General features: G+C 33.7%; 1 protein-coding gene across 1 annotated transcript in view; it reads left to right on the forward strand.

Annotated features, from left to right (window-relative positions):
- Positions 1-294: 294 nt before the first annotated feature.
- Positions 295-12,092, forward strand: part of LOC118193240 (cuticle protein 10.9-like) — a 153,578-nt gene continuing 141,780 nt past the window's right edge. Inside the window, exon 1 of the mRNA XM_085824210.1 lies at positions 295-318. Coding sequence (XP_085680336.1) covers positions 310-318 — 9 coding nt within the window. The 5' untranslated portion in view covers positions 295-309. The remainder of the gene's footprint in view (positions 319-12,092) is intronic.

Genomic DNA, 12,092 nt, shown 5'->3' on the forward strand with positions numbered 1-12,092 from the left:
AACCACGCCTCCTAGTGTGATGACGTTGCCTTTGGCCCCGCCCTCTGTGATGTCATTGACCACGCCCTCAGCTCCTCCTGTCGCAGAACTGTCATTTTCATGCTACTGACAGACCACTTGAACATATTTGTTTCTCCTCTGAAGAGGTCTTTCCGACAAGGATGGTGCATAGCTTCTTATTCTATATCATATACTCGCTGCAGTCAGGGCGAAAGAATTGCAACCGTATCATATTACTTGGCATTAATGTTCTCCGTCTAGCTTTGATGTCTCCAGGGGCTTGCCAGCTGTTGTAACGACGTGTAAACAATGAGTCACGTGAGTACCGTATAGTTATCAAATCTCATTAAAAATATATGGCGATAGAAGTCCTTGCATAAGCATTGTCTTTGTTACCGGTAATGAAATTATCAGTGATATGCTATGTAGTCCGCCTTTTTGGTTATTACTCTTTGTGAGAGACATCGGAAATACCACTTCTGATATTACTTTGTAGAATTATTAAGTTTTTTGAAGAAAGAAACCTTAGAAAAGCGGCTGTACCAACCCTGGTAACTGGATTACAGTTTTTCAATTGCTAGCTGTCTGCACTCATCATTACGTCATAAGAAAATGCGAGAAAATGTTTTCAATTCTTTACAACCCCTTTTCTTAAAAAATGTCGGGGGAAGGGGAAGAGGCGATGCCCATGAGTTTATTAGCAGTTGTCTGTTTCTGCTAAATCATTTGTTCCTCTGACTTTGTTCAACGGTTTTACATGGCACATGCACACGTATAAATTTATGGCTGTTTATATAGCTATACAAAAATGCGTACATTAAAAGATAACTGTAGCTGTAATAGTTATTAAAAGTTTAAGCAACTTCACTAACTGTCAAGAAATATCATCTCCAGATTATGATAATATTCAATCACATTTTGTGCCGGAAATCTTCAAAATAACGAAGTCTCATAGATTTGAATTCATCAATCGTTCCGAAAACTAGTCACTTCCCTTTAGCTATCAAAAAGAGGTCAGCAAATAATTGCTGGAATTGCTTAATTCGATGTTGAGAAGATTTAAACGCGTCAGGTCCAAACTGATGACGATCGACGTAGAAATGTTTTAAATTGTGTTTAATTCCTCGATGACGCTCAAGGGTTGAACGAAAGTGGAGCAACTTTCTCTTCATGTATAATGAATGAATGACATCCGGTGTGGACTTTGGGTTATTCCCATTACTCTTACTAAGATTTAGTTAATTGATTCACAAAACAAACACCTGCAAACCAAAGGATTGCGTAAGTCTGGAAACATAGGCGCTCGATTTCTGGAGGCCAGGAGGCAGTGCAAATAGGCTCATTGTGTCATTTAAACACTCCAAATAAGCACATGGTGTGACTGCGAATAAATGAATGTGATTTATGATATTTACAGAGTGCAAAATGGTTTGTTTTAACCGTTTTAATATTTGTTAAGCAAAATTCAGAATTAACAGTGTAATTTACATTAAACTTCTGTCACATTTAAAGTGAATTCATAATTATGAAATAACGGCGAAATCTCTTAGATTTGGAGAAACATACACATCTCGACACAACATATACATCTTTTTAATTTTGATGAATTATCCTGAATTAGGGTGAACCTGTGTAAATCCCGGCGAACGCTGGCTGCAAGAAAGTTTTCATCGTTTTCCTCATGTGCAATGCAAATGTGAAACAGTTATTTTAAAAAGTCCTCTACACAGGTAATCCTTCTCTGAGGGATTTAGCCTTTACGTGCATTGCCGTAATGTAAGTAATCCAATCAAGTTCTGTATGAATCTGTGATAGTTCCCGAGAATTCCTCAGATATGATCAAGTGTACTCGTCTTCTAGTATAAATTCATAATAATTCACGTTTCTTTCTAAGATAATGTGAATTGACATGACATGGGCTTCAGAAATGCAATAATTTCTTATGCATGAAATTGTTAACGTAATTATATAGAAAAACCCACTAAAATCGTTGAGCTAAATCTCCAGATTTTCAAACTTCAGAAGTGTTTACCTTTTCAAGCCTATCCTTTTCCTTGGTGGAGGGGATAAGTCCACTTATGTTATGACACCAATTCATAAACAAAAGTGGTAATTTTTTAATCCAATGTGCGAGGTTTCTTGGTAGGTTTTAAGATGCTGTGCGTTATTTCTCACTGAAAGCGAAGAAATAGTATATGTAATTTCATACTTCATATTTCATCATAGTATTTATAAACCATGAGATTGTTATCTTAAAATTTTTCTAACTTAAAAATCTTAATCTAGTGTAATATAAAAAATTAACAATAAAGCAAAATGCTTTGTTGTTTCAAATGGCCGGATACGTGCAAATTTATGCATTCGCAGGGAATGTCCAGTACCCATCAATTATTTAGCCATCTGACCACCGAGAACGTTGTTTAAGGTACATCGCAGAGAGCCGCGAGAACAGAGAAATTTTGTCTAAAAAAATGAAAATAAATACATTCCCTCAAGATCTGAAGGGTTAGGTCTGAGCGGCGCGGGAAATTAATTAAAAGGCATTTAAATTTTTAAAATTTGAAAATGCTTATTATTGAAAAACTGTTTTAAAAAAATAATTTTATTGAATATACGTTTTATTTTGTAATAATATTCAAGTTAAAAAAAGCAATTTGGACAGAAATATAACAAAAATGTAAACAAACTTAATTGAACAATAAATTAAAGAATATGTGATTATACAATACTGTAGCTATTGCATGAGGAAGGAGTTAAAAAAATTACACGTTAGAAATCAGTTTTACAAAGACAGTAGATGTTAAAATAATATCTAACTTTCCAATGTTTTAAAATACAAGACAAATTTTTAATTGAGATTTTAAAGGATTGCGTTGTATTATGATAAAACATGTAAGGTCTCTTTACTTTTTAAAATACAAGACAAATTTTTAATTGAGATTTTAAAGGATTGCGTTGTATTATGATAAAGCATGTAAGGTCTCTTTACCAGCCTTCCAGTAGGCTAGTCCTAAAAGCCTTCCAGTCCTAAAAGCCTAAAAGTCCTACTGGAAGGCTTTTCAAGGGAAGCTGATTTGTATTCACATCAAACGTCGGGAAAACTTCCGTGCAGCCAGCCCGTTTATTGATCTCTGAAACCGGTTCGAACTACCAGTGCCCAGTCGTCTTACCGCTCAGCCGCTAACGGGCTTGTAAAAATTTATTTATTTTTTTTAAAATATACACACGATTATCAGCTATTCATTACTTATCGTAAAGACAACTGCCGCAAAGACACTCATTGTAAGTTACAGACCTTCATGCTTTCCCAGGGATTGGAACTTGGGATCTATGCTGTAGCAGCCGGTACCGCTAATCGCATACCGATTAAGGTGACAAATGCATACAAATGGCCCACTCGTAACCCACTAGTGCTCGTATTTTTAGAATACTTAGATCGGGATTCGGATATTCGAGGTCTACTGGGCTTGATGGATAATTCCAAGTTCAAGGTTAGGTTATTTGAATACAGCAAAGCACACAAGGGCTGTCTGCCTTTGTGGAAGACTTTCTAAAGAAAACTGGCTTACGTCATACATATGGAAAACCACGAAGAACCACCTCTGCCGTCAACATAGAGGTAAGAATAATATTACTTCTTTCCTCCATGGCAAGCCAACCCATTCGCCTGGGTTTGAACTACTAGTAATCAGCGGTCCTAATCATTCGGCCACGGGTAGACGCAATTTCAGCCTCCAGACCTTAGTAGGAAAATAAATAATAATAAAGGAACCAAGTAATTAAAGAGATATTTATTTCAACTTTAAATATGGACCATTAAACTGTTAGCAGTGTCAAACATTAATTGGTAATTGAGAATAAAGTGACGAGAGAGGCATAACTTCACGTTACGAACTCTGGGGGGACATTAAAACAACATTATTTTATTTAGAGTTTTGCATATAGACCAGGAAAACACCGAGATCTGAGAACTCAGCCAAGATAAAAACCGCAAGAATTGAAAAGAAAATTTCAACAAAACAAAATATCCAGTTTTCATAAGTCATGTATGCAAATTTTACCTCATTTTTCTTTTTAGACAGCTGATAACTTCCTGTCTGTAGAATACATAATTGCTTCTTTTATTTGGGAGAACCGAATAAATTTAGCTCGAATTTACTGCTATATTTTTATTTATTAAGCATAAAACTTATCAGATATAAATTAGAAGTTTATGTACTTATGTATCAAAGAGCAATAAACGGCTGGAATTCTTCGAATGCCAAAGAATTTCTTTTTCATTAGGAAACACTCATGGGAGTATTGATCGCTGTAAGATAGCTGTAATATATTTGCCCTAATCTAAAAACTGATTAACGATAAATATTCGAGACACATAATATAGTACACATATCAGAGGCTTAAAATGTTTTTTCCGAAAAAATATTCTCGTATAAAACAGTTCAACAAATAACCGTGTGATATTTACGTTACTTTACCAGAAGTTAACAAATGGCGCAGCATTATAGCATAAATGCCATGCAGAAATGAAAACCACTGATGAGAAGAGAAAACGGCTGTGAATAACTGATTATCATCACTGGCGGCACTGTAGGAACTCTTTTTAAGTTACGTTAAATGTTTAAACCGACAAAAAAATCATGAAGTGAAAGCGGAAAAATTGTAAATCCAGAAATTAAATTATTTAAAAAAATTATTTACTTACTTCACTTTTATTGCAGAGCCGATTTACTTAAAAAGTAACCCCCAACCCCCTTATAATTTTATACCATGTACATTTTTATAGGGCAACTAAATAGATACATCATATTCTTTAATAAACATAAATTCATAGAGCTTTGTTGGTACCTGGATCTCTTGAACTTTCGAGTGTAAGAGATTAACACGTCCAGCTAACAAATGGAAGATCCATGGTTCGAATTCCGGCGATAGTTTTTCAAGTTTCTAGGAGGGGAGATGTTTAATTGTCTCTGTATCAATATAACACGATGCTATACTGCGTGTTTTCAGATATCTCGGTTGATATTTATGTAAGTCTTGTCAAGAATGATGGAATCTGATAAAGTTTATAAAGTAATAAATGCTGCATTAGATTCTTTTAATTTCTAGTTCTCGATTTAGGATGAAGTACTTCTGCTTCCCCCAACTGCAAAGCCGAAAAAACATACCTTAAATGACTTTGAATCAAGGTATTCATCCCTAATTCAAGTTAAAAATATCCAAGTGTATATAGGAAACTGATAATAATTCAAAGTATTATTTGTTTCAAGCATTTATTAGTTAATCAATGATTATTGGATAAGCTTATAAATGATCTTCTTTATCTCATGAAGAGGTTTGTTCAATGGCGGAGTGGCTTAGACTGCTAAATCCTGGTAATTCGAACAAAATATGTGCTTTTAAAAAGTCCTTTACGAAGATATTCTTCCCCTTAGGCAGATAACCGTTGTGTGTTTAGCCATATTCATATATCGTAACATCATGATGTGTGATAAACTATGCCTTTTCCTTCCTAGAGAAATATTATTTGCACACAGCAGTTTTTCTGATATGTGGTCTCAAACTGGCGGTCCGTGGTTTTCCCCATGTGTAACGTGTATACGAGCCAGTTTTCCTTAGAAAGTCCTCCACGAAGGCATCCCTCCCCTTAGGCAGATAGCCCTCGAGGCTTTGCCATAATCACACACACACACACAAACTGGCGGTCCACTAATACACTTCAGTAGCGTATTTGTTGTTAATACAGTGCTTATAGATTTAGATACAGCATAAATTCACTGCACAGTGGATTGCAGTTAAGTGTTTATTAGAAGAAAGGCACTAGCACACATTTCAGCGGTCGTTACATTCCATTTGAGTTCTAAGCTAGTGATGACACACATGCAAAAAGTACATACGCAACGCATATAACAGCGCTCTGACAGGCAGCCTAAAGAAGCTAAAGGAAAAGAAAAGACTGTAATAATTTCACCTAAAAAAGTCAATTTAAAATATAAATTAAAAAAATAGAGACAGAGAGATATGGACTGAGCTTATATGTTCGATTGCGATTGAATGAAAAAGAAAGAGTAACTAGGATAGACTTTAAATGCTTCTGTGCCAGACTACATTAAGTTACTGGGTTAAGGTGAAACGTCGGTGCAGTATGTAAATCTACGTATTTCACCAGCCAATAGGCTTGTAAAACTTTAGTATTACTGTGTGTCCATTTTACCCCCCTCATGAGTTGGTTCTTCTGATATACTAGAGGTTCTCAACCGAGGGTAATGCGGCCAGCCTTTAACTTACATGTTAAGTATTTAATTGTATTTTATGAATATAAAAAAATTACTTCTATTAAAGTTTTTGTATTTATCACCATTTTCTGTACTTTTTCATTTTGATACTTTCATTTTCTATACTTTTTCATAAAACGATAGTTTTCTTGTTTAGTTCATAAAAACAATCTAAATTTAAATAAATATATCTGGAGTATTTCGATTTATTAGATCGAGATGAGGTGGTAAGGTCGGAATGCTATATTAAAATTTTTTTTTTTATTTCATAAATGAAATCAAAACTTTAAAGATGTACATCAACCAGCTACGTAATGTATATAAAATTATAGTGTGTATGTATTATTATAGTATGTATGTCAAAAACCGTTTTAATGCAGCTGTGGAAGTATTATAGCAGCTGCATTAAAACGGTTTATGACTTCATAGATGAAATTAAAATTTTCATGGCGAAAGAAAGGAAAAAAAAAGTCATCATCAAGTTACATATGTAGGATTCATGAATTACAAATTTAGCTTTTTTTGTTGACTTAGCCATCCATTTAAATTTTCTCAATGAAGTGCTACAAGGAAAGGGTATGTCTACTTAAATTACGTTTTCCGTCAACTTGATTTATGGCATTACACGGACAGCCCCTTCATATCTATACTGGGTTGGAGGCTGGAAAATTTGCCAAAAAGCTCCCAAAAGGGAGTCCTCTGGGTATTCATAAACCGCTCGCAATGGAGTCGCAAGCTCCTGGAGTTAAAAAAAAAAAAAAAAAATATATATATATATTGAACTCTCTTATCTTTCCTTGGTCCACCAGCGGCCGAGAGGTAAAATTGAGCACTGGTAATTTCCGATCTGGGTTCGATTCTAGGTGAACATGCTGGCTTCAAGAACATTTTCGTAGTTTCCCCTTTATGTAACATGAATGCGAGCCAGTGTCCCTTGGAAAGTCCTCTACGATGGCATACCTCCGATTAGAAATGCCGTCATAGATAGCCCTAGTGTGCTTTGCTATAATCAATCAAACCAACTTAGCACCTCTCGCTGAACTGGCAACCCAGGGTCCACTCCCAGGCGCACGAAGACCACGAAAGGTAGTGACACCTGTTAAAGAACCGCAATTCTTACCGTCATGTTGGCCCACTCGAATCGGTGTTGTGTACATGTTAGTTATTCATCACTGTACGTTTCCCGTTGTAATTTTAATACTTAATATAAATTATTTTCTACTTGGCATATAAGGAAAAAATCTCAAGGGTTGCAAATAACTGTTTCAAATTTCATAAAATCTAGGTACCGGAAAATGTGTAAATGATAATTATAAGACAAATATATACATGGTAAAATGTAGAAAAACCTGTGGAAGTTTCAATGATATTTTATGCATATTATGCCTAAAGACACTTTTCTGAAAACTGCAAACGTTGATATTTGCTCTCAAAGTCGATGTAATTTTATTTAGCAATATGTTTTGTAATCGCATCCGTATGCTGTATGGCAGCCATGATAAGTCGTGACGTCACGTTGTTGACATATCCTTGGCTTCATTTTTGTGACTTCATGCTTAATGCATTTATTTTAACTTCCCTAGGCCCAAGCAAAGACTGTCCGAAAGAGCATTGGCTGCCTTCTAGCCAAAGGAACCAAGTCCGTGTTATTGTGCCCCCAGAGTCACTACTGTCATTATATAATACTTATCACGGACATTATAAACTTATCACCGACCCCAGAGCAGTTGCTGGCATAATATATACTTATCATTGGCATTATAAACATTTTCGCATCCTTTGGAAACATACAATGTACGAAACGTTTGAAGACGAGAAGTAAATTATCACTGTGTCTTGTAAGGTACTGCAGAGACTGAGAAGGACAATTTATTTAATTCAAATAAAAGTTAACACAAGGCACTACTTGTGCTTAAAAAATATGCAGCCAACAGTTACGGCTTAAATCAAAGATAATGAAAAACTTAACTAAGTAAGTAGCCTAAATAGACCACAGCGTTCAAGTAACGCGCAAGTTGGCTCTAATCTAAAGGTCGGCCGGACAAGCCTAATGGCGAGAATAACACAACGCCGCAGAATACCACTCTGAGGAGAATCGAAATTAGTAACGTGGAAGAACACGAGCTCATTTGAATATCACGCGAACTAGAAATTTAACATTCTGGCAGGAAAATGAAGACGATAGAAAAGTTAATTAGCATAAAATAACTCGTTAAAAACTAAACGAAACCTTACAGACGTATCACTGACACGTTACGCGCTTTCAAAATTAAATTGGCAATATAAAATACACAACTGAAATTTTTAAAAAATTCGCACTTTTCTTGTATCCTAAATCTTGCCCTATTATTTCAAATGAAAAGTGTCAAGAATACGCAAGAAAAAATAGCATTATTATGAAAAGAATTTGAAGAAAGATTGAAAGAATTTAGTGATTTGGAGTCAAATTTTACTTTATTTTCGTTATAATTTTAAATAAACTTTAATATAGAGCTAATTTATTAACAGTGTACTATATAAATTTCGTTCAAAGAATTGAAAATACAGATCTGATTAACTTTTCGTACCTGTAGAAAGATAAATATCTACAGTTGCGATTTCTTATAATGATAATAGTCACTTTGTTTGGGAATACATTTATACATGAACAGAATTTTCGCAGTTGAAAATTAGCAAGTCTAACAGTGGGATCTGATTGATCTGTTAGAATCTACTATCGGCGCTGAAGTAATTTTTCTCCTGGGCTATAAAATATATCAAATTTGAACCGTCTTCAAGTGTCAAGTTATAATAAGGAGTAAATAAGTTTATAATTATTTGCATACGAATTTACTTTTCCCCCCCCTGCATGTGTCGAAGAAACATTTAATGCATAAAAGAAAGAGAACAGGCTGTCATTGTTTAATCATAAGTTTTGTGTCACTCGAAAAGTGTTCCGTGTCTCAACAAAGTTTCAACACATTTTGGAAAGTTTTCATAATATTTTTTAGTTTATTAAACGTAAATTATTGAATGGTTACATTAACATATTAGAATGATTTGGAATAAATGCCAATCCGAAAATTTAACATTTAGCTGTTAGTATGTTTGAATTAAAAGTGTATCCAACAGAAATTTCTTAGTTATTTTCATACAGATAAAAAAATAGTACTATAAATTTGAATTTTTTCCTTTGCGTTATTATTATTTTTTTTTATGTATATCTCGATAAATATTTAACAGGTAGAATTTAGAAATACATTAAAATTTTAGTTAGTTATTAGTCCAATGGGGTTTTCCCTCTGAGGGATTATTGTTTTCGTTTTGCGATTTTGCATCGAATCACTCTGAATGCCCGTTTCACTTTTCAAACTGTTGCCACCAAATATTATCGTCCTGTATTATGTTTTAAGATATTAAATAATGAAGAATCTGCATAAATGTATGTATATGGTTCTCGCATTGTAATATAACAACGGTGCCTAGAGCCATCAAATTTTGAATGGCGTAATCCTCCTACGAATATGGGCATCTGGAAGTCTTAATTTGAAATTTGGAATTTCTTTTATGATCGATTTCATAATAATTAATTTTATTAATAAATAATTGATTAATAATTGATTTTATTAATAAACTCAAGGATTTCAAAGCGAGCAATGGCAACGTTGTACAGAAAAAACATTTTTATCTCCAGCGCGGGAGACTGTGTATCGAAAATTCTAAAGATATGCTCAGTTTAAAATTATTTTGAGATATTTCTCTTGAACTGAATTTTTATGGTTTAAGTGCAAAGAACATGATATTTAATAAATAAAGATAACACATAAAATGTTTAAAAAAAAGCCCCTTTGGACGTAATTTAAAATCTGAAACCTTTCAGATTTTCTTTTCTTTTTTGAAATTTAGTTTCATTTTGTTAAAAAAAAAATAAATAAATAAATAAAATTCCAGCCTATCAACTGCTTTCAGATCGCACATTCGGCCTGCATACAACTTGAGAGTTTGTAGTTGTTATCTCGCTTGCGAAGCTTCTGTGTCCTCACAGCATTTCAGCTATTACCTTATTCATATGAAACACAAATTGCAGTTTCGTAAGAATTGCAAGATGATTGCATCAAACTGTCTGAAAATTGCAACATAAGAATAATATATATAGCAGTCTATTTATTCTATGGGGGAAAAGTATTATGTAATGCCGCATAATTATGATATAATCTTCAAAAACCTTCTTGCAAAATTTTTGGTGACAGATGTCTAAAAACTGATTCTTATCAATACGAGTCTGAGGAGGAATTTCTGTTGCGGAAAAAAAGGCCTTTTTTTCTTTTGTTTGAGTGTCATCTTACCGAGGCGCTGTTTGGGTAAACTATAATACTTCAAAAGACAATGCTGTGACTGTGGTTTCATTTCGTGTGTTCATATCGGTTAAAACTGGTTGCAAAAATTCTTTTTCACTGGTATAGTTACTAAATAGTTAAATGCAAAACTAAGAATTGAATATTTATTGAAACGTTTTTGAAACATCGTGAAGTAGAAGCCGTTGTAATTAGATATTTAATAGTATTTCATGTAAGGTTCAAGAAATAATGCAGATCTAATAACTACCAAAATTTTCCCACCTCCCAGCTTCTATAGGACTTAATTTCGATAAAGCGAGGTATAGCGTATTCTATGGAGTTGCAGTTTTAATTTTTTTATCTTTTTGGCGAACAAGCCAGCCTCAGAATAATTTCTGAAAGTTTTGAGAATTTCCTTGAAATTCTAATAAAAATAATTTAGCTAAAAAGTGCCTGAATCTGCTTTAATAACTAAAAAGAAATGAAATAAAACAGAAAAATATTGAAGAATGAAAACAGGAAATATTAGAAAATAATTTATTTTTTATTTGTACTTGTAATTTATATTCTCAAAAAATAAACGTGTTGTTTTTTAAAAATATCTTTTTTGCATACCCAAGCAATGTACTGGTATTTCTGATAAATGGGTATCTAGTTTGGTTGCAAGAATTTCAGTTATGGAGAAGTTCCTTTTAGTTTTTTTTTAGTTTTTTTTTTTTTTTTTTTTCTTTTTTTTCTTTTTCAAAATTTACAAATTCTAAGTTGTCATATTTCTGCCCGTTACGCCATAAATATTTTTTCCCCTAGAACTGAAATCCCCCTTAATCGTTTTATAACGACAAGCATTCAGGTAATTTGGGGGGGGGTAAATTTTCTTTGATGTAAACTTAATGCATGTTCGGGGCTAGCATTCTTAGAAGCAGGTATGACAGTAGTGGTATTCTAACTGCAGCTGTCGAAACTCATCGCAGCAAAAACATCGTAAAATGCTCATATATAGTACGTAATTTGAAATTCCGTTTTTAAATTATTCAGTAGTCTCTTGATGTTTTATTTTACTAAATCGAATTTTTTTGATATAGAGAAGCTGTATATCACATGTTTACTTTGTTTAGTAGAAATAGCTTTTAGATTCCGAAAATCAAAATGATGAGCGGAATTCTCCCTCTCCCTTAATTAATAAATAAAAAAAAATTTTGAGTTTTGATCCCAAACTAAAAAAACAGAAAAAAATTTAGTTGATCATTTCTAGAGATTTTCTTGTCAGCTTTGGGATAGCTGGCGACCGGGTTTTTTGAGCAAAGTCACACCTCACCCATTACGTCTACTATTGACGTCTGCTCTATGTGACGTCATTCAGAGTTAGCAGTGCACGAGGTGTAAAAATTTATGTGCGCATGGGGTAAATATTATTGCTGCAAATGCTTTTCACCGCATTGCTATACCTTTTCTCTGAACTTGAGAAAAGATATGGTTCCTTTTCCTTTCATTTCATGTTTCT

The sequence above is a fragment of the Stegodyphus dumicola genome, chromosome 9, assembly GCF_044657685.1.
Source record: "Stegodyphus dumicola isolate Sdum_Otavi_A_Nest chromosome 9, ASM4465768v1".
Taxonomy (NCBI): domain Eukaryota; kingdom Metazoa; phylum Arthropoda; class Arachnida; order Araneae; family Eresidae; genus Stegodyphus; species Stegodyphus dumicola.